General features: G+C 44.1%; 1 protein-coding gene across 3 annotated transcripts in view; it reads left to right on the top strand.

Annotated features, from left to right (window-relative positions):
* Positions 1-23,410, top strand: part of ARIH1 (ariadne RBR E3 ubiquitin protein ligase 1) — a 51,649-nt gene that overhangs the window by 7,401 nt on the left and 20,838 nt on the right. For all 3 annotated transcript variants that reach the window (XM_071441915.1, XM_071441914.1, XM_071441913.1), the window contains exons 2-3: positions 14,344-14,411; positions 20,069-20,213. In XM_071441915.1, coding sequence (XP_071298016.1) covers positions 14,344-14,411; positions 20,069-20,213 — 213 coding nt within the window. The remainder of the gene's footprint in view (positions 1-14,343; positions 14,412-20,068; positions 20,214-23,410) is intronic.

Genomic DNA, 23,410 nt, shown 5'->3' with positions numbered 1-23,410 from the left:
TAAAAAGGGAGAAACAAGGATTTGGCTTTGGAGGGATGTGTCCTCCCTCTGGAGAAGCATGGAGCCCAGCACAGCTTCTCCAGGCCGTGGTGTGGTGCCTGTCCTTGTTGCCAGGCTTGTGATGGCAAAAGGTTGTGGTCCTGTGTGGATGTAGGAGCCAAATACAGCTGCTGGGGACAGGGCAGTAGCTGAGAAGCCTGACAGCAGGTGGCTCTTGGCTGTAATTTGGTGGTAATTGAGTGTAGAACCTACCTAAAGCTGGGCTTCTTGGTCTTCTCCTGGTGGTTTTCACTGGTGCCCACTTACTGCACATGAAGATACTTCTGCCCAGTCTTTATAAAACATTCCTGGTTTTGTATCTTCCTTGGTTAAAAACTAATATGTTAGAGCACCATGTGGCACCTCTTGTTTCCAGGGACAAGCAGTGCAAGGATGATGTCTTGGCCATCTGCTTCAAAATTAGGTCTTGTGGGACAGTGCTTGTGTCTCAAGCGTGGAGATGTGAAAGGCTTCCTGGTCTGAGGGGAGGGACTCTCCATGTACTGTGACACCACAAATAGGCCTTGTCATGTGCATTTTAATTCACAACAGATGAAGCTTTTGTTGCTTTCTGATTTGAGGAATTTGAGAGCTGAAGGAAGATAGTCCCAATATTTCAAATTAAAAGCTTGCATATTTGCTTATTGCTTTCAGAAAAATTGTTTGTTGCAGTGGTTTCACCAGATGAGGGATGCAGACTCTGTTTCCCAGCAGATAATCAGAATAGAGTAGCAGTTCCTGCTCAAAAGGATTCTACTTGGGCACAGTTAAAGTCCTCTCAAAGTGGAGAAGACACAGTAAAAACTTAGTAGAACCCGAAGAATCTGTATAATTGCACCTAAAAGTAGTCAAATGCCAAAACAACTGGCTTCTTTGAGTGTTAGTTCAAAGGTTTTCTTTTTAAACTAATATTTGCAATTCTTATTAAGGAGGCAGCCTGAAGAGAGTTTCTTCCAAGGTAAAGAAATGAGAATTTGAAGCGGTTCTGAAGGTTCCCATTTCCTGCCTGGTGTTTGTGACTGGGTCAGCCTCTGAAGGAGTGTGTTGGGTGCTGCCTTGCACAGGGTGGTTTTTTTGCTATTTTCTTCAGCAAAATACTTGCAGAGCCACAGAGGAAGGAGCTGGTATTTGAACAGCACCCTTGTGTAAAAAGCACAGCAGGACAGGGCTGTTTTTACTGTCCTGTGCTTGCTTTGGTGGGTGTGTGGACCTGCTATGGTAGTGACAGTGCAGGGTCACTTCTTTGGGGCTTGCCTTTGGGTTTTGGAGTTGGGGCACTTGGGATGGGCTTGGTTGGCTCGAAACACCAACTCACTCAAACCATTCTGATGTTTGAGTGTCTGACACTCATCCCCAGTGGTGCTTTTTGGGATGTACAGACCTGTGCACCCACAGCAGAGCCGTGGTTACATGGATGTTGGTCCTGGACAGTTCCCATTCCTGGCTGCCTGCATGCAGCTGTTTGCAGGGCTGTAGAATGCAGGGGATCAGGGAACTCTCCAGTTCAAAGTGTCTCCCCTCTGCTCTTCTTGCTCAGCCCTCTGACCCCATGAGCAGCTGCTTTGTTCCAGGTGCCAGAAGTGATGGTGTTTGAATTGTTCTACTCTGTCAGCCAAACAAATGGATGTGCATCCACACCTCAACATTTCTGGGGTCTGTTTTGTGTGCACATCTAGTTAGAAGTGCATATTTAACTTTGGAAAGAGCTCTGGAGAGTTTTTCAACATTTTGATGCCCTCTGCAGCTGGTAACTGTGGGCTTGGTGTGTTCTTGTGCAACAAAACACAAATGCAATCAGCATTCCTTTGTCTGGCAGACAGAAATGTGGAGAGGGATTAGGGGAAACCAGGAGGACTCACATGAATAAACAGCCTCCCTTGCCATGAGCTTTCCTGTGTGGGAAGAAAAACTTAAGACTGAGTTAACTCCTAGTTCTCTTTATCCTAGTCATCTAGCATTTGAGAAATAGGGAGTAAAAAGAATGGTGTGAAAAGAAGAGTGTGGGAGAGCCATGTCTTGAGCTTGGATTCCAGAGCAGGAGTTGGAAGTGACAGAGCTTTGTTAAACAATGTGTATTAAAACCAGGCTGAACAGCAGCTTTTTAATAAAAAGGGGGGAAGAGCAACATTCCAGCTCTTAGTTAGCAGTGTAATTTTTCCTCTGGGAGCAACAGTGTAAACTGGAAGGTCCTCGGGGTAAAATCTCACCTAGTGTGCATAGATGAAAATAACTATAATATAAAATAACAATTCAATAAAAAAATTAACAATTTCTGTACACTGTGAAGATCTGATGAAATAATGTGTTGGATGTCTTTGTTTTGATAGTTTGTAATACTTCTGCAATGACTGAAAGGCCATCTGAGCAAATTAAGGTGATAGTCTTTGATTTATACACATTTTAGATCTGCATTAGGTTGTTCTGTAATAACCAGTCTCTTTATTTTACTTGATAATATGACATGCTTGAAATGTCCTTATTTGTACTGTTAATAGAGCTGAAATTGATGCTTGAAAATGTGCACAAAACCATTTCTGGCTGGGCTGATAACTTCTAGAAGGGGAGCAGTGCAAGGTCTTGGAGTTCTCTTTAGGGCTGATGGATACTGAAGCTCTCTGGAGGGAGGGTGTTTGGGCTCTGTGTCACTCTCCTGTGCCTGGTGTAATTCCCTCCTGTCCTTTGCCAGGGTGTTTCTGCAGGCAGCACTGGGATTTGGAGGAGGCTGGGTGCCAGCCTGTTCAGTGCACTCAATTATTCACCAGTCATTAGTGTAATTATTCCTCTTGCTGCCCTGCACAGCAGTTTCAAGGCAGGGCTGATTGGGTGGGGTTTTCCTCTTGCAGAAGCCCAATGTCTACATGACAGTAATCTTTTAATGGGAGAGGAACAAGGGACATCCTTGTCACCTGGTGTGGAGTCCATCAAATACAAAATTGCATGTCCAGGTTTGTTTCCCATTCCCTACCAAAAGGGAATAGGGATAGGGAATCTGCACCTCCTTGCTGGTTTGACTCAACAGCTGTAGAAACACTTCTGATAAAATGAGTGCAAGTCTGTGTAGAGGCAAGTCTTCAAAGCCCTTAAAGAAGAAAATGGTGAAAACACTGGAGGTTTCCCATTCTCCCCCACTGCTGTATGACTTGTGTGCTGCTATTCCTGTATCAGATCCCACCAGACTATTTTCTCTTAACTTGAGGGAGTTCAGGTAGCTGGTTAAAAATACCTGCAGCAATTAGAGACTGCAGTTAGACTTCGAGGTATATCTTGTTGGGAACAAGAGTGAACAAGTGATTACTAAACTCCTCATGCCTCCAGACTGTCTTTTCTTCAAAGGTGGCTTCTGCAGAACCCTTGGAGGAAAACGTTTTGGGGTATAAAGAGACAAAATTACTTCTTGTAGCGGAAATCCCAGCTTATAAAGTAACGTGTTGCCAGGGCTGTGTTTTGTTGGCTGTAAAACTAAGTAAGAATAAATGAGCAGAGTGTGGTAAATAAACTGCGAAGTCATCATTAAAAAATGATCCCAGCTAGAAGAGGCTTGTTGGGAAAAGGATGCTGGCAGGTTTTCCAAGTGCAGATGCAGGTTGTGCCAGCAGAACAAAGTGCTTTTGCAGGTAAAGCTGCTTTTTGCAGGGAAGTGGTACAAGCCACAACCACATCTGCGCTGGGGCTGCTGCCAGCGTCAAGATGCTGCCAAAGATTACATCCCCAAGCCACTGCTGCATTGGCAGTGGTTTCCTGGGCCTAAAGAGCTTCAGAAGATGGCTATTTTTTTTTTTTTCCTTGATTGAGAGTTGTAGACTAAGGCATAGGCATCACCAGAATGGATTTCCTGCCTGTTTGTCAGGGTGACATTGGGTGTTTGAAACATATTTTGTCTGTGATGGGGAGATGAAGTCACCCTGAGGAATGTGTTTTTTTCTTTCCTGAAATACTGTGGAGTGTGGTGATGCTCCTGTGCAATGGGAAGACTTCCTCTTTGCCCCAGTGGAGAGGGAATGGGTCATAAAAGTGGGTGTTCCTTTGAAGAAGGGACAAAATCAGAAGCAATGAAGGACAGAGAACTGAAGAAAAGTACCAAGTGCTCACCTCACTAGGGCCTGGAAGAGAAAAAGAAGCTAGAAAAATGTTAAGGATTTTTTTGTTCTCCAAAAATACTCATGTAAATCATCCCTGGCTAAAAATTCTTGTGCCAAGCCTATTTTTCTCAGTAGTCACGCTGCTGATGAAAGGGTTAACACTGGCATGCCACCAGTGACTATGTATCCAAATATTTTTGAGGTAACCTGGCCATTGCCATGAGAGAAGTTATTCACTGGGATGGCTTTTGTTTACTTACATTGGTGGATCTTTAACTTGCAGGAGTTTGTGGGTGCCACCTCATTGTACTCATGGAAGAAGTTAGCATCCCTTACCATTTTCTTTTTCCTGTCTGTATATTTGTTGGAAAATGTTAATTATAATGTTCTGAACTGGAAGTCAGGACTCAGGACAGGCTGCACAGGGCATGTTACTGTGAGATTTTTGCATGGTGAGTTATTTCCCCCAAATACCCGCGAGTCTGAGGATTTCTGGGGATTTCTCTGTTCACAGTCAGGTTATCCTGTGATTTTTAGGAATCAACAGTGTCTGTCTTGAGGTGATCCAGAGTTTGGCTGGATTATATCTTCTGTACTAAACAACTCATGTGTCTTTGTGCCCAAGCACCCTGTGATGGTGTTCTCCAGCAGTGCCTAGTAACAAAAGCAGGTCAGATCACCCAAAACAGAGACATAACCAGCAGTGTTTGAGAGACACATTGATGCTGAGCATCCTTGGAGGCTGATCCTCTGCTTGCACACTGTCTGAGGAGGGGACACCCTTAAATCATCATCTGCAAGGACAATGTGAGAGCCCTTTGCTGAGGACTTAAAAAAGTTAACTGAGAAAATCAGTTGTTTTCATGGCACACATTTGAACCTACAGACAGGTCTGCCATGGAAATAGGCTGTGGAAAAAAGTCCCCAAGTTATTGGGAATTTACCCTTCCCAGTACAGCTGTGATGCTGAGTATTAGAATAGTACCTTCATCCTCCTAGAGTTTGTCTGATTTCTTCTAAACATTTGAAGTATACCATGGTATCATTATTTCTTCAAGTTGCTTCTGATACTTCCTCCACTCATTTGCTCATAGCAGTCTCCTAACACTGCCCTGGTTTGGGTGATGCCTCTGAATGTGCTTAAAGCAGCAAAAGCAAAGTTCTGTTGTGCTAAAGGTGTGCAAAATCCATGAAATGCTGGGTGCTGTTAACTGGGAAATCATTCACTGGCCAGAGCTGAGGTGCCTGTTCCTTACACTGCATGAGCTGCTGGAGGAAGGAGCCAGCAGAGCCAGCAGGTTTTCTCCCTGGTGTGGAGGAGCAGTGCCACTCTTGTACAGATTTATAAACCCCAGGATGTGGGTGCAGCCCTTTGGGTGCCCCTGGCTCTGGGCCAGGCCCTGGCAGTGCACATGGTGGTGAAAAGGTTGAGTCAATGTACCAATACATATTGGAAAGAGGGAAAAGAGCAGGGAAAGCTTTTTTGAGACTCCAGAAGACTTGTACAAAATGATGTAAAGGAAGAAAGCAGATGTGCAGTTCATATTTCAGCTTTATTCCTTTAACATCCATTCTGCCTGCAAACAGGACAGTTTCTGGAGCTCACATAGCAGACCTGTACCTTCCCAGAAATGCACAGTTCGTTCAGAAGTTGAGTCACTGAAGACAGCACATGAAAAATGTGCTTTGGGTTGTTTCCTTTTGTCAGCTTGATGGGTAGCTGGCCTGACATATGCCACTTCCAGTCTTTCCAACATTGACTAATAAAAGACCTTTATAAAAAAGTGTATTTCTGTCAGGCTCACGTGGCTACATTGAGGACACTTGGTAGTAGATATTGGCAGTATTCCCACAGTTTACTATCAGGATCTGCTATTTGGTAGGCCAGGTGAATACAGCCCCCAGACATTGGGGTGAAGAGCTGGTGAGATAATGGAGAAAAAAATGGGACCTTTGACTGTACCTGGCATCAGAGTATACCCCAATATGCTTTACAGTCTTTGGACAAGAAGATTTGGGGGTCTGTTGATATGGGAAGACCCAGCTTTAATGTGCCTGACACATGGCTTTTGGCAGACTCAGACAAACAGATTTCTTGGAAGCAAGTCCCTGTTGTCCAGGTTGTTCCAGCTCAGCTGTCTGGTGACACAGTGATCCTGTCTGTGTTAAAATAAACCTGCCACCCCCTTTACCCAGTCAGTTCCTGTGTCGGGTCACTCCTGCTCCCATCACTGACTCCAGTGGCAAGTCCAGGAGCCAGTGCTTGTGTGAGCTTGTGTTACTGCTGAATAAATATTTTCTGAACTGGTCTGGTCTTGCCCAGTTACTGCCCTATTTCAGATTAAAATCGTAATCCAAGTTGCTGTCACTTCATCTCACAGGCAGAAATAGAGCTGGTGCATAGCTAAGCTGTTCTGGGTGTCCAGAGTCTTCCTTGGCCTCTCTGGAATCTTGTGCAGGGGGAGAGATTTCTGAACTGTGCTCTTGGGCCAAGCCATGGTGTTTTGGTACTTTCTGTCAGTCACTGCCTTCATTCAGTGTAGTTCTTTTTCTGTGGCAAAATGTGCCTTTGCTTTCCTCTTGAAGCAGCACAGTGTGTTTTATTCAAGCCAGGCATTAGTGAGTTGTTATATTGGTCTGAGAGAAGAACTGAAACTGTCCCTGTGTGTAGTCTTCTTGAGACTGTATAGAACTGAAAGTATCTAATGATGTTCTTTCTGCCTTAGGGATGCTTGTGATCTAGAGAAAACCCAAGTTTTGTGTCTGATGGTGTTGGAAACATTTGTGACCCATATATGACATGAGTGCAGTAGCTATGTGGTGGGGTGAGAATTTCAATAGGATTGGGGTTATGTTGGATAGAGGAGGAAAAATGGAACCTGGAGCTCTGGAAGAGCAGTGGTGTCAAGAGGAAAGCGGGGTCAGATATTCTTTGTGGACCCTGGTTGTGGGAGTGGTGTTCTGTTGACCAGCAGGGAAGGTGACCATGCATCATTTGTGATGGGGACCCAGAGGTCTGGTATTAATTCCTGAATATCCATTTCTGTTTCATTGGGGTCTCGTCCTGTCAGAGCAGCTCTGTGGCACTGGATGTTGACTAAAGGTTTGACTTGAGGGGGAAATTGGTGATTACCAGGGACTTGGATTTTACCTGGATGAACACACAAGCCCTTTACATCCATGGTAGCCAAAACTTGCAGGGTTTTTGCTCTCCACTCGTGCCCAGCCTGGCTGCAGCACTGGGGGCTGTTTGCTTCCTCCTCAGCTGATGAGGAGATATTACAGGGCTGCTGAAATAGTAAACTGAGAGAATTATATGGAAATGATGCCATCACCTTCTCCTACTCTTTTAAGGCAAGTCTTTGCAAATCCTTGAGTGGGAGGCTCAGGATTGAATAAAGCCGTTGTGCAGCGTACGCTGGCACCCATGTGCTCCCACCCAGCACTCAGCACAGCAGCTGCAGTTGCTCAGCACAGACTCCAGAAACCAGAGCTGGAGCTTGTGTTGTCTACCCAGCTTTGCTGAGCTTTTGTTCATATGTTGGGATTTCTTGTGCTGGGAGACACCAGGAAGAAAGAAACCCTCTGGGTGATACTGCTGTTGTGGGCAGTAGAACACCAGCTCAGGATCTGTGGGTCCTTCCTCTTTAAGGATGGACTTCATTCTCCAGAACTGTAGCAAAAGGAAGTAGAAACCAAAGTGTTCTTCAGACTAAATGTATAAAATAACAGTTAGCATCTTTCTGTGTCCTGTCATCAACCCTAGCTCTCCTGCTATGGAAGTGAGCATAGCTGAAATGCTCCAAGAGGCCTTCCCTGGTCGTTTTTAATTTGTGTTGAGCTGATGGTGGAGCTTCTGCAGTCGTCTGAGAGCAGCAGGGTGAATCCATGCCATCTTCTTTTATTTAGAAGTATTACAGTGCAAATTCAGTTTTTGCATTTCCAAATTTGCTAATTCATCCCGGAATTGTTGCTTTAGTATTTTTTTCTGCTTTTAAAAGCTCTATTAGACAATGGCTCTTCATTGCAGCTCCTAATCATTAACCTGAAAGCTTTCCAAAAGGCTCTGAGAAAATGTAAAGCAGCTGACTGCTTCATTTCTGTCTCTTGAACCAATTAACTGAAGTAATAGAGTTTTCGCTGAAGTTGCTTTTTATTATCTTCCCCTGCTAGAAGAATGTATGTTCATCAGAGCTGGAAACAGTCAGTCAAGTGCATGTAAGTTACTACAAACTGATCATCAGCTCAAGCTACCATTGGGTGCCATCAGGTAATGGTACTAATTCAGTAAAACTTAATTTTCAGAATTAGGAGATGATGTGTGAAGGGAAGTTAACGAGATGAAGAAAGATGTAGGGAGCTGAGGAGATGATTGGTGTCAAATTTGAAGGCTCTGTGTGTGTTAATGGGAAGTTGTAGTGAGGTGGCAAATGCCAGATGGAGGACAGCAGATAACAGCAGTCACAGAGAATAGCCTGGCTTCTTGTGGAGTTGTGTGGAAATGGCAGGAAACTGGTACATTTTCAGGTGGTTTAGAGTTCTAACTCCAGTCTTCTGATACGGCTTCAGTAGTATGTAAGATACAAAGACAATCCCCTCAGTGGGGTACAGAGAATGAGCAGTTCTGATGCTGGTTCTATCTCTGAGGGGAAGGTGAGAACTGTCTGAGACCCCACCAGTGTGTTCAGTGCTGTCCCTGTGAGCCCTGATATGGCCAATGGCAGAAATGTCCATGGTGTGATTCTGTCCCAGACCCCAGGGGATGGCAGAGGGAGAGAGCACGGATGGGTTGGCAGATGGAGTCCTTTAGCTGCTGTCCTCTTCTCACAGCAGCCCTCTCATGTTCTGGCTGTAATTGAGCCAGGCAATATTCGATTACACGGAAGTTTTCCAGCAGCTTCTCAGAGTGCTCAGTTGGTGGTGTTTAAAAACCAGCAAGTTTGAGATCATGTCCTGGAAGTACTCAACACTTGGATCTCGTCTTCTGTGCTGGCTTCCTGGGAATTTTATTAAACTGCTAGAAATGAGGTTTTGTGCTTGTAAGATTTCCTGTAATTGTCTCCTGGAAGAATGGATGTGAATGGATCTCCACAAATGAAGGTCACTCAGTCCACTTGCAGAACAGTGCAAACCTTTTGCTGACAGTTGGACTGCAATCTGTTTTAGCAGGTTAAAAGCTGATTTAAGACACTTTCTAGCTGTATCTTTATATCTGTGATTATCTGTGTGGGGCTGGGAGAGGTGCAGGTGAAGAGCAGAGAGTCCAAGGGGAGCAGACATCAGGTTATTGCAGAATTTTGGGCTGGTGCCCTTGGTTATTGTGTGATGAAGCAGCTCTTTGGTGCCTGGTGTTGGTCACAGTCTCATGGTGGGGTTCCCTCTCCTCTCCCCACTGCTGTTAAACACCACCTCTGGGTTATTTATCACTGCTTCACCATGGCACAGAGTGCACGTGGCAAGCCTTGGAGATGCTGGGCAGCAGGAGTTTCCACTTGGTGCTCTACTGTTGCAAACACTGGGGGTTTGGCTGGTTAAATATTGACAGTGGTGATGTGTCCCCAGGTGCCACCTCACTGCAGCAGATGTTTGTGCTGCTTGGCTTCACACCAGCAGTAGCTTGTGGTGGCTCTTTGCTCCTCCACCGAGCCAAACCCTCAGTCTTGACAGCTGATGTGAAACCATGGGTTTCCTTGTGCTGGGAAATGTAAACCCAGCCTTGTGTCCCCATGGAATATAGCAGTGGACGTTGCTGAGGTTGGAACCCTCTACAGACTTCTTAGGCTTGGGCAAAGTCAGGGTTTCTGCAGCATCTGCTTGGATTCACAAGTGCAAAGCAATTGTGTAAAAACCCAACTGGAAGTGGCATCAATTCCTTATTGCTGTAAAACCCTCTGATATTGGGATGGAGGTGCTGCAGTTGGGATGAAAACTTTAGGAGTTCAGAAGCTACCATGGGTAGAAAACAAAACCATCCCTGACGTGGAACAAAACAAAACAAAGAATTTATCAATATCATCTCTCCAGGAGAAAAGCTCAGTTCTCCAGCAAAATCCTAAGTTGTTCTTAAATGGTTTTTATTTGCAGTAAATGCTGAGACTGAACCAGGAACTGATTCCTAGCATGTGAGGAGAAGCCGAACTGTAGAATGTGCTTTTCTTTGTAATAACATCAAGAATTAACCATGCAGCTCGTCTTGATGGATGGAAACATGAATGGATCAAGTGTTCCCAACTGTCATTCAGCAAACTGTGCTGCTTGGAAATTCTGATTCAAGCTAATGTTCTAATAATATTTAATTTATAATTCATTTACGCATTTAAGTGCATCCAGATTCTTCCTTCCGATTCATACTTTCCTATTTTGACAGCAAAAAGAATTCTAACTCTTATCACTGATGAAGCTTCCAGCTGAATTAAATTCTATTAAATTAAGGAGTTTTATTTGAATTAATAATGCTTCTTTGGTGAAGTCCAGACCTTTGTAAGGCTTCCTATTGCTGTATCTCCTGCTTGCATTGGTGTGCTGGAGCATGGCAACCTAGATAAGGACAGTAAATGCAAATACCTCCAGTGAAAAGCTATGGTGGAGTGGAATTTGTTTGAAGCATATGTGGGACTTGGTTGCTTTGTTAGCTCAAAAAAAAAAAAAAAAATTCCCTGCTGAAGGACTGAGGGTGTTTCTCTCTGGGCAGAGCTTTATTTGGAATGTTTTGTTAGGAAATCTTTTGAAGTGCCCAGAGAATTTCAACAAAATGGCTGCTTTCCTCGGGTTTGTTCCTATCTGGATATCAACAGGCTTGCTGCCCTCGGCTCCAGGCAATCCAACATGTAAAATTTAATAGGAGGCTGCTGTAAGTGAGATCTGCTGTTTCAGCTTTCATCAGACCACGTTTGGAGGAGAACGTGTTGGCTCTTCCCTTTGCTCTCTGTCCTCCCTGGCTGCTTTCTGTAGGAGAATTCATCTTTGTAAACAGAAAATAGCTTTAGCAGGAGCGTGCTCTCTCAGCCTAAGGAGTAATCCCGTCTGAGCAGCAGCGGAGCCTGTTCATAACTAATCTGTGTGGTGTGGTCGTAGGAAATAATCCTGTGTGCCAAACCAGGAGGCAGACAGAGCCCCTGACTTCCCAGTGCTGTGTAAGCCAGGATTTGGACATTCCATTAATTTTTACAGAATGAGTGTCCAGAGTGATGGCTGAGGGTTGGTGGAAAGCTGGAGTGGAACTGGTGTTGAAATAGCAAATGATTTTGGTGGTGTTTTAACCCTGTGTGCCTGAGGTACAGGGCACAGCTCTCACTGGGCTGGGTGCTGTGGTTCACTCCTCCAGCCCTGCTCTGCAGTAACTGTGAGGGAAGTCTGTGCATTCCATGATGGTGTGCCTGGTCTTAGGCTGGAACAATCCTTCATGTCAGAACTTTTGGCATTTGTATTTTACTCTGATTTGCCCCTTAGTTGCCTTCCTCCCAGTGTTCTGTGCTCCTCCAGCCCAGGTTGTATCCCTGTTCAGGGATGAGCAAGGGCAGGGCTGTGTTAATTCTTGCCTTCTGTGTCTGGGAAACAGCCAGGGGAGGTTTGAATGCTACATCTGGGATGTGGCAGGCAGTGAAAGCAGGCAGCCCAGCTATTTCTGGTGGGAGCTTGTCATGCTGCTGGCGTTTCCTTTCTTTTTTAGAATGTTCAACCAACAGTGCTGGAGGAAGCTGGAGCCCAGCAAGCCAGAAGAAGGTGATAGCTCACAGAGTCAACAGTAAAATCCTAAATGATGTCCAGTTTTGTACCCTGACCTTGCAGTGCTGGGATACCTGGGGGCTCTGACCTAGGGAAACTTGGAAAGCTGCAGTGCCTGTGTGTTGGGAAAATGGAGAAGCCACAGATGAAACCCTCTTGTCCTTTCCAGCCACATCTCCTTTGGGGAGTGGTATTTGCTGGATCACACTTGATAATCACTGCAGACCACTGGAGTTTCTTACCCATGAACTGTAATTCTTCCTTCAGTGCAGGAGAAAGCTTCTGTCTTTTTAAAATCAGCCAAAGACCCCACCTCAGCTGCCTCTTAGCCTATTAAGTGATTAACAGGTATTCCCAGAAGCCTTCATAAGTGGCCAAGTGGGCTGCTGTGGTAGAAGTTAGGACAAGACTTTGGGCTGATTTTAATTAAAGCTCTCTCAATGCCTTTGCTTGAGAAATGGAGAAAATTGTGTTTCTCTGTACATCTGGCAGATTTCTGGGCTGAGTGAAGACTCCTTATGTTGAAGGGCTGTGTGCTTTGCTATCTGAAATTCATAACTGGAGAATTACAGGGGCTGGTATCATAACCAAGATAATCTAGAGATAAGATTGGCTTATTTACTAAAGTATTTTTTTATCTTTGATTAAATTGCTCCAGGAATTGTGTCTAAGTGAGCTTTTAAGAACTCCTTTCAAGTACTCCTACATAGTACAGCCAGAGTTACAGAAAAGGTTGTTGTGGAGATCCAAATACAAAATAACCTGAAAAGATCAGAAACTAAACCCCACAACCTTTGGGTGAAGGAGACCCTTAAATTCCCATGGAGCTTCTTTGTTAGCAGGACTGACTTGAAAGGGTTGAGCTGCTTGCTCCCCTGGCAGGGCTGGATGAGGGAGGGATGTTGTTGGAGGGCTGGTGACATGTGGTTATCAGCCAGGCACCTGGTGTTGCTGCAGGGAAGAGCTTGGATCCCTGTCACCTGGAGGGCCAGAACCACAGTGTCACCATGCAATACCCATTTCTGGTATCTCCTGCCCCATACTGTGTGGATCTGCTGTCCCAGCTGCTCATGGGGTTCCATCAGGGATCTGCTCAAACAGCTTCTAAAGCTGCTTTGCTTCACATGGGCTTTTTAAGCTGGAAAAAAGTTCTTAGTTTGGCCTTAAACAATCTGTGCTGGCATTATTAAGAGTCAGAACACACTGTAGAAGGAGAGGAGTGTCACTTTTTGTAGTATAAACCACAAGACTGGTTCTTTGTGCTTATTACATTGTCACCCGAGGGCTTTATTTCAGTGAAGGTTTTGGTGGTGGTGCTGGTGAAAGAGGCTGTCCTGCTTTCCCCTTGTGCTAATGCAGCTGTTTGTGTGGTCAGGCAATCAAATAGATTGGAGAACTGATTCCATGAAAAACACAACCTAAAGGAAAAGAGAAGATCAGTTTCTGAGTCATTATTTGCAGCATAAAATGGCTGTAGTGGTATGGGCTGATGAAGGCAGGAGATGCAGGGATGGGGTGGGATCTCTGCTGTGGGTGACAGCATTGGCTTTTGGCAGCATCAGGTTGTGGCTGTAGCTGCAGGGCTCAGGAAATCACATTGCTGGTTTATGTCCTACTTTTCAACAGCTTCAGAGCGTCCATTGAACGTTGGCCCTGAGGCAAACTTCCATTTTTGTGTCAAATGGCAAAGTACACGCAGCCCGCTCTCAGGGCCCTGCTCTTGTCTCCTTTGCATGTAAATGGTCCTAAAACTGAGCCCGGAGAGTGGATTTTGAGAGCTAAAACGTGGTTCTGGGGTGTTACAGAAGCCATATGGTCTGGTGTGTTTCTCATATAATCAAACTCTTGGCTGATGGTTCAGATTTAGTTGGAATAAAAACTTGTACGCCAGTGAAAATCAGCTCTTATATTCCACCTTCCTTCTGACTTTTCTGGACAGTATTTCTTTCCTTAGCTTTCTTTTCTTAGCTGTCCTGAGGTTTTTTTTCTGGATTTGATGGTGCTTCAGGAACTTCTGAGGTCTTCCAAGGACTTTGTCATCTTACACTGGCAGCCAGTTGTGTTCTAGGACAGTTTTCAGCCCAAGTGTTTTGATGGCCAGGACTGGATTATTCTTGCTCTGCAATTAGTGTGGAGATTGTGGCAAAAATGGATGTGATGGGTAGAAATCATCTCTTTCTCCATTTTACAGCCATCCTGGAATTGCATTGTGTGGGCATGCTGGATGTAGAGATGTTGGCACTGTGATAGGTGTAATTAGTCTGGTCCTTAAATCTTCAACCAAATTCTCATTTTATTCAGGTGCTTGGATTTATAGAGTTGGGTTTTTTTTTCCTTTAAAATTTGTCTATCTGTCAAATCCAGCTATTTCCCAGTCCATGCCAGTAAACCTGTACTGTCTGAACAGATGATGTTCTCAGACACCCTGATTTTCCCTTTGCCTATTCAAAGCTCTGCCTGGTGTTCTCACTCAATGATTGTTTTTCTCTTCTTTCTCCAGAACCCAGCGACTATCACTCGAATACTGCTTAGCCATTTCAACTGGGATAAGGAGAAGCTGATGGAGAGGTAAGCAGCTGCAGAGCTGGAAAAAATGTTTGTTCCTGGATCAAGTGAGGATGGATGAATGCACAGTGTGTGGCAGGAGGATCTTTTGTGTAAGCTCAAAATGTTCCCCCTTTCCCAGCTAAGGGTGACTTGTGACTCATTGTTTTAATATTACTGATGCCTGGTTAGATTTAAAGTTGTGGAAGTTATGTTGCCCATTGGAAAGAAGGATTTCCAGTTTGAACATGTACAGGCTTTGGGCAGGCTTTGGAAAAAAGCAAGCAGGAACAGGTTCTTGTTATCTAGCAACTGTTTTGGATTTGGGTTTAGCTGTTCGTGCCTGTCATGCTGGCATGTGTATTCCTGACATGTTGATTTGCTGCTCTGGCCAAGGCTAAATTGTTCCTGGCTGATAATGGTCCTGCCTTGTCTTCATCTCCACAGCTCCAGGTTTTCTTTAGGGTGTGTAAATAATGGCTTGAATTTTGCCTCTCCCTCCCCCTCAGAGCAGAGTGTTTTATGGTTATTTCCCATCTTTGATTCCCAGCTCTTGGAATGTTGCTTGGTAAAGGTACTTCTCAGTTTGTTGTTATGCAGTGGAGACCAAATCCAGCTGCATTTGGTTCATTCCAATGCCAGTTTTGTATTAAAGAGAGAGTTGAGGGAGCTGGAGAATTTAAATTCCTTTAGAAGCTGGGAGGAGAATTAATCTGGACCAAAAAGAGCAGTAAAAGCTGTACAGGGACTTGCTGGTTGTGCTGGTCTTACTTGGTGTGAAGTGACCAGTGGGTGGGTGTGGAGGGCCTGGTAGGATCATTAGTTGACTTTTCCCTTAATTAGCCTGATTATCAGGCAAAGGAAATGGTATGGGAAGATGAGATGTGCTTGGTAAACCAGGAGCAGTTGTTGGTGCTCCTGTGAATTGATAAATGTCCCTTCACTGACCCTGGGGCTGAGCCCCTGTAGTTTGGTACTCTGTCACCCAGGGAAAGAGGAGCAAAGGTTTTCACACTGTCAGTAATTATTTTTGAGTATAAATATTTGTGCTATCCTTGGCTAATGGATTTAGAACATCTTTAGTGCCCTTTGTGTAATATTTTTGGTTAGGTGCTCAGGTATATCTTATGTTTTGTTTAACCTAGATTTTTTTTCTGAAGTGATTGTATTTTTTTACAGCTTTCTAGTCCTTATTTTCCTGAGATTGACCTCTTTTAGCAAATGTTGGAAACCTGAAAGCTTTGCTTTACAAATATATCCACTATTTAACTCTAACTACAGCTGTTAAGAATTCTGATTTAATACCTGCTTTGCAACACTTGATATTTGAGTTTCTTGGGCTGGTTCTCTTAGTTGGGGTAAAGTTCACTCTCCTTGGCTGGGAGATACCTCTACACAAGTAGGTTTTGTCCCTTGTTGTTGAAAGCTTGTTTAGGGCTGCCATCAATTTAAAAATAAAAAATTGGGCTGTGGTTTTGTTTTTGTTTTTTTTTCTCAAGGGAGGTGCCAGCCAGGTCAATATGAGGTGTTATTGTTAAGGCTGTTCCAGTTTAAGTACATGTTATATTTACAAATCCACAGGTAAACACATTCATTAAAATACTTAACTCAGCAGGATTACCCCTGTGAGTAACAGAATGCAGGACTTGCTTAGGCAGACCTGTTGCACACTGCTCCCAGTTTTGGTGCTTATTGATGTCCTGTTGTATTAGAAAGACACCAAAACAGGATCTCTCCGGTGCCAGTGCTGCCTTCTGACACTTCTGCACCAAATAACTTCCATGAAATCTTCTGGAGTGCTGAGCTCTGTTAAAGCAGGAGTAGGAAGCTGGGTAGGAGGCTGAGAACTGTTGCTCTTCCAGAGGGTTTGGTCATTGCTGTGGTGATAGGTGAAGGATTATGGTGAAAAAACCACCCCAAAATATACATTTTGCTGGAAGGTTCCTGTTGTTTGATGGTGTATTTGCAGTTCCTAATTAGAGCCTGTTTTCTCTTAGCTCATGGTGAGTCAGCATGAGCTCCCAGCAGCCTTATCAGTCCTGGCCTGGAGGAAAGCACTTCAAGCAAGTGGCTCCTCTTTTTTTGAGAAGTGGGGAGGTCTGAGCTTGTGACATGAAAATTTCTGTTTTCCCATTTTTTTTAAGCCTTGTTATGCCTGTTTTTAATGAGCAGGTTGTTACTGTCTGTGCCAGCTTTGTCATGGAGTAATTACACAGTGGTGTTCAGAGGGCAGATGTGCTACAGATATTTATTCCACTTACAGTAAAGTAATAACAGCTACAATTAAAAAACTGCCCTGTCCCACTTTAATTGTTTGTGTGCAAAAGCAAAATTGGGGATTTGGGGTGGGTTTGTTTGTAGGATGGAAGTGATGAGTGGAGGAAATACTAGTTCAGCCTCTGATATGCTGCATTAAGGAGAATAAAGATGTCAAATATTGTTTTCCTGGGTCTTGCAAGCTTGATTCATAGGGATAGGAGAGCACCAGGTGCAGAATGACCACATCACCTCAGAACCAAGTGATGAAAGTGCTTTAATTATTATTACCTTCCAATTCCTATGGCTGATGGTGTCCTCTCCTGAGGGCAGTTTGGGGAGGCACCTCTGTGTGATGAAGAGGTTAAAATGCAGCTCTCCTGCTTTATGTGCCTTCCTCTGGTCATTTTTTTAAGAGAACAGTGTCTCAGCATGTCCCCAAGGCCTGATTTAATCCCTGGAGGCACAGCCAGAGATAGAGCAGTCCCTTGTAGCTGCTTATCTTGGTGGCCACATGTCCCTGTTTTCTCTGAGTGGAGGAGGGATGTCAGGAATGCCCAGATTGCCTCTTCTCCAGAACCTGCTGCCTGCTTTCCTTGGAACAAATAAACACTTTCCACTCTTCAGCAGAGGCTGAACAGGTGAAAAATGGTGCATGGCAGGAGTTTTGATGTGGAGATATCTTTTACTCTGAGTGTTTTGATGCACTGACAACTCACAAATGCTCTTCTTACATGGAAGTAAATATCCCAAAGTGTGTACTAGAAGCAATTTTTTTTTTCAGTGAAAAGGCTTTTTATCTTTGATACTCCCATGGGTAAGATTTGATTATGTCTGGAAAATGGCGATTAGGCAGTTACAAACAGCAGGAGGGAATTTTGAGGAGATAAAGGGCCTGACAGCTTGATCCCTCTGCCAAAAGGACTTGATGTTGTTATAGGTTTGGTCTTGGTGAGTAGAAATACTTGAAAATAATGGACAAACACTGGTTTGTCCATTCATTTGAAAATAGCAGAACCCCCCCAACTTTGTGATGAAGCAAATGAACTTCAGAGAATTAATAGAGGAAATTCTTGTGCACCAGAAGAGCTGGAATTACTCAGTATCTGCATTGTGAAGGGAGAGGAGGGCACAGGATTTAAAGGGCTCTTGGAGGTGCTGTGCTCCTCCCTAGGATGAAAATAAGGATGGAGGGAGGTACCAAGAACCAACCCTTTAATAGAGAGTATTTGAGGAAAAATCAGAATTCTTGGAGTTGTAAAGGAAGGGAGGAGGAATGCTGACATGGAGCAGATCTGGAGAAATGGAGCCATTTGCAATGCATTAGGTGAGATTTGGAGGAGAAATCTAAGTGAAATTGTATGAGATCAGGGTCAGATCAGGACTGGGGTTGCATGTGTTCTGGCTTCCTTGGATTCAAGGAGGATGAATGGAGATGGAAAGTGGTGGTGGTCAAGGTTTGCTGGCCAGAGAAGATGGGGAATGTCACATGGAGCTCACCTGCTGTGGGAGGGAAGGGTGTTAGAGCTGCTGCCTGGGAATCCTTTGACCAAAGAACATGGGAAGGGCAAGGGGAGATCTGCCTGCATGGATGGATCGTGGTGATGCTGGAATGAGTGGGGAAAAAGGGATGGTAATTGGAATTAGGTGTTGTTCCTAACCTTTGAAGGAACTGCAAGAGTCCTCTGACTGAGCCATTGGCATGTTTGCCTGAGGAGTGGTGGAGCAGTTAGAGAGCTGTTGGACTTGGGAGTATCCATTAGAGCTGGGTTTTCAGGGAGATCCACTCTAAAAATGCCATTTTCCTCTGCGTTTTCTGGAGTTCTTACAACCCAGTGGCTGCATGAGTATGAGTCTGAGAGACATACCTAAAAATAAATGTGGAAATTACTTACTCAGAAAGAAAATGCATAAAAAGAAAACAGCACGGACAAGCAGGAATACTATCCATAGGTATTTAAAGGGGATAGGAAATTCCAGGTGAAAAAAGTCAAGTTCCTGACATGGATATTTACCCTTAAAACCAGCCTACACTACAAAAACCTCTGGTATTTCCATAAGCATTTAGCTGGTCATGAGTATCAGGGTTCAAGTTGCATCATAGCATTTGTATACAAAACTATTTTCCTTGCAAACTTCTCACCCAGCTGTGTGTCTCCTCTCCTCAGAGCATGTCCTGTGCTGCTCCTGCTGCCTCTAAGAGCAGTTGGAAGGCTGGGAAACTTTTGTGGACTTAATATTTATCCATTATTCTTAATAAACAAATACTGCCTGTGATGGGACTTCACTGAATTCACGTGCTAAAATTTTCTAAATACATAATTTTATATATTTAGATTTAAATATAGCATACAAATTTGTAAATATAATTCTCTAAGCAAACTAAAGAACTTGGTTGAGTAAAATCCTGAGCTAACATTGAAAAACAATGGCAAAGCCTTGTGGCTACTGTGATGCCAGAATTCACCACTTCCTTCCAGATTCAGTGTCCTGAAATTTAAGATCTAAAATACATGAACTGCATGAGAAACATATGAAGCAGCAGGAAAATTGATATTTTTTCAATTATAAATCAAACCTTGTTGGTAGGTAGAGCTGTAGTGGAGCTGAGGAGTGACTTACTGGGTTTAGCTGGGGGATGTGTGCATGTGATGGGGCTGGTTAATTGTCTGGTTTAATTAGTTCTTTGCAGCTGCTGCAGGCTGGAGAAAGGTGTGTGAAGGATTCTGGGAAGAGGCTGAGCTTTCTGATAATGATTCTCTCCACTTTGGTCCTCCTCTCCAAGAAAGAGCTTTTTATAAGCCTTTGAAGCAAACCAATCTTGTTTTCCTTAAGGGAATAGGAAATAGAAAGGAAGTGATCTCTTTTCACCCCCCAAGCAATTTTGCATCCTCCTTTCCAATAGGTACCTGATCTTTGGAAGCATTGTAAACCTGGAACTGTAGTTTTTAGGAGGTTGTTAAATTACCTCAGGTTGATTGAAGAGAAAAGATGTTCAGATGGCTAAGGGTTGGACTATTAGGAAAAATGGAAGGCTTCAGTTGAAAAGAATTGGGCTTGAAGGCATCAAACCTGTGTTTTAGGAAGGTGTTCCAATGCCTAAACTGTGAACTCAGGTGTTCTTGCTCTAGTTTCCTGTCCTGGAATTCTAATGCCAAGCAATTGGGAGAGTCACAAATTACTTGAAATGCAGCTGAAGAATTGAAGGTGCCTGAATTTCAGGAGTGTTTATTCAAGTGAGAGTCTCTGAAATTCTGCAGTTGTCTAATATCCACCTCTGTGTTGTGTTAGAGAAGGGTTTGTTGGAAGTAGTGGGTGTATGAGTTTTGAAATACAAAAAGCATCTTTGTACACTTAACTGCTACATAGAATGGAAATCTGATTTAGAAGGTGGTTAAATGTTCACTCTGTCCTGTGTTGTGCAGGTACTTTGATGGCAACTTGGAGAAGCTCTTTGCAGAGTGTCACGTAATTAATCCAAGTAAAAAGTCGCGAACGCGCCAGATGAACACCAGATCATCAGCCCAGGACATGTCCTGTCAGATCTGCTATCTGAACTACCCAAACTCCGTGAGTACCCAGGGGCCCTGCTGCTGCCTATCAGATTCTTGAGGTTGGGATTGAAGTTTGATGGTAGATTGAGCTGGCAGTTCATGTTTGGACTCAGGTGTGGATTATTTTTATCAGTGAAACAGCCTCACAACCATGAGTTCAGCAGTGTTTCATTAGAAGGCACAAAATGGCCAACAATCTCTGGTTACAAGGTCTTTTAAGACTAAACTATCCAATTAAGAAATGACACTTAGATTATTTTCCCTTTTAACCCAATAACTGATCCCTCGAAGCCCTCAATGCAGACTTTTCTGTCCAATTACAAAATATCACCCAAACCCACAAAGAAGAAGGTAAAGAACAACCTGCCTCTGCCCTAAAACCTCCATCTTTATTTATTTCATACACATTTATATGAAATAAATATTTCATATAAATTCATATTCATTCATATAAATTTCATATTTTTTCTCTATATTCCAAAACCCCAAACTCTGAGTTTTCCACCCTGTGATATTACACACTTCTAACCAACTACACACCCATAATCCCAGTGCTATCAATCAATTTTGGAAGTCTTCTCCACAGCCTCAGGTCAAATGCAGTGCTCTCTTGCAAGTGTGTGCCTTTCAGCACAGAAAGTTTAAAATTCTCAGCATCCAGGGTTCCAACACTTGAGTAGCAACTCCCCAAATTTCCAACCTGAAACTTCACATTTTCCTGCACAGCACCTCTGAGGGTGCTGGGGCCCAGGCAGTGGTGTGGTAAAGTTCAGGAAAAAGCAAGCAGATGATGTTTGCAAAGGTCTGATACCAAGTCAGGTGTACAGATAAAGGATGTGTGAAATTCAAACCTGTGAAAATCATGATGGGCAAAGAGATTTACTTAAATAGAAAGACAAGGTAGGAAACTGCTTTTAAAAGCAAAATAGTCAAAGTAGGAAGTCTAGGAAAAAGTAGTAGAAGTAAAATGTGGATGTCTTTGGATCTTTATTATATTGGACAATACCCTTTTGGTCAGACATGAGGCTGTGTTACCCAGTGCTTGCTGGGGCTCTGCATCAATGCTCTGGGTGATAGTGCTACTTTTTTTTGTCACTGTTGACAAAACTGAAGCATTCCCATACATTGCTAAGAGGTCCAGGCTCTGCTGGGGCTCCTAGGGGCAGGACATGCTGTTGGGAGACCTGGGAGAAAAGGAGGTGAGTGGAAAAGCTCAAATAGGAGAGTTCATCAAAAGGCAAAGTGCTGATAGTAAGGAATTCTTTTGTTGGAACCTGTTCTTTGTGGGGGAGCTGCCCCTCCAGAACACCCTAAAACAAGGGCTGGGCCTTGCCAGGCAAAGCTGCCCTGACATAAGGCTTTGCTCTGGGTGTGTTTTCAGCAAAGCACCATGATAAATTTTGGGGTTCAGGAGTAGCTTGAGGTGAAGTTCCCTGGCTGTGGCCTCTCCCTTGCTCTGGATCTTCTTCCCTGGAGTGAACAGAGCTGAGCCAAGCCCAGCTTCAGCCAAGCTTCAGCCCAGCTTCAGCCAAGCCCCTCTCATTCTCAGCATCAAGGTCCCTGTTGCTCACTCTTCAGCCAGGAACCACAAGGCTTCATGTGTCTCCTCTTCAGCCTTGTGTGCCCTGACTTCCTTGTGAAGAGTAGCTGGGAAGGCAAATTCTTGCTCTGTATGATGAGGTGCTTTGAAAAAGAAAGGCAATATATTCTGATATATTGTTCTCTCCATTTTAATGTAGAGACAAGCAACAACACCTCAGCACCTCAATTACCTCAGGTTGATTGAAGAGAAAAGATGTTCAGATGGCTAAGGGTTAGACTATTAGGAAAAATGGAAGGCTTCAGTTGAAAAGAATTGAGCTTGAAGGCATCAAACCTGTGTTTTAGGAAGGTGTTGGGTGGGGGTACAGCTCACAAGTGGCAGGCCTGTCCTCTGGCTGGGGCTGCTGTGCTACCTGGGGAGCAGAATCACAGAGTCATGGGACAGGCCCACAAGGATCATGGAGTCCAACTCCTGGCCCTGCACAGGATAACCTCTAAAACCACAGCCCAGCATTGTCTAGAGTTTTGAAACTGGGAAGAACAGCACAAAACATGCTAACACTTCTTGATTTTGTAGCTCAAATAGCAGTGGCCCAGTTGTTAGAAGAGCAGATTTTTAGCTGGAGCAGAGAGATGTTGCAGGTGAGCAGGGCTCTCTCTGTTGCTGGTGTTAAAAGACATCAGAGGGGACTCTGTTTCTTGGCCCTACAGAAAAGTTGGAGCCCATAGGAAAACTAGTATTTATTGTTTCTTCTGTAAAAGGCTGTAGTGTCTGTGTCTAAGGTGATTGAAATCTGTTTTGAAGCTTTTTTAGTCTATGTGAATTATAAATTCTAGGATTATTTTTATGTTAAACGCCCAACCTAAAATCTCAGCTTTGAAAATCCTCTTGCAATAATCAGCTAATTATTTTTCCACATGAAAGCTGGGGGGTTTTTGCACTGAGAGCCCCCTTCAGCCTATGGAAAGCTGAGAGTTTTACAGTGTTAAGAAGTTCTACAGTGTACAGTTGTTGCAGGAATCTTGAAATTCTCTCTCAGCAATGCAAGTTGTTGCAGTTAGTCCTGAAATTCCCTCTCTCCCATCTACAAAGTCTCTATAGCTCTTCAGTCACCTCCAGAGAGTTGTGGTTTGAGGTTTTGGGAAACACCTGCCAAACAAAGCATTTGAAGCTCTCACCCTGCAAGTCTGAGGACTTAAGGGAGATGTTTCACCTGCTCTGTGTCCCTGTCAAGCACTTTCAGGTCCCAGCAGTTCTTTTGGGTGACACCTTTATTGGGAAGACAGGAATTGAGAGGGTTGTGGCTTTGCCTTCCTCCTCTCTTGCCCCTCACCCTCAGGAGAGTGGGCTGGGGGTGTTTTTAGGAACATCCTGCTTTGTCCAGACTGCAGATGCTGAGCACAGATGTGGTGACAGCAGAGCTGTCCCCTGGGCTAAGGAGCTGCCTAAGGAATCACTGCTCCCCCCATCCTTGGTGGTTTTCTGTTGGCCTTTTTATTTGCTCCCTTGACATCTGCTGTCAGCTGAGCCAAAAATAATTGGGAACTCCCTCAAAGTAAAGAAAAGAGCTGAGAGATTCTCTACATTCCTTGCAGCCTGGGAGGAAGTGTGGTGGTGGCTGCCTTTCTGTGGGCATTTAGCAAAGCATTTCCCTGCCTGAAATAACCAAA

Source organism: Agelaius tricolor, unplaced genomic scaffold (genome assembly GCF_023055355.1).
Source record: "Agelaius tricolor isolate 1412-34295 unplaced genomic scaffold, bAgeTri1.0.p SCAF_16, whole genome shotgun sequence".
Classification (NCBI taxonomy): domain Eukaryota; kingdom Metazoa; phylum Chordata; class Aves; order Passeriformes; family Icteridae; genus Agelaius; species Agelaius tricolor.
Note: the sequence above shows the minus strand (reverse complement) of the source record. Positions and strands in the feature narration are given on the sequence as shown.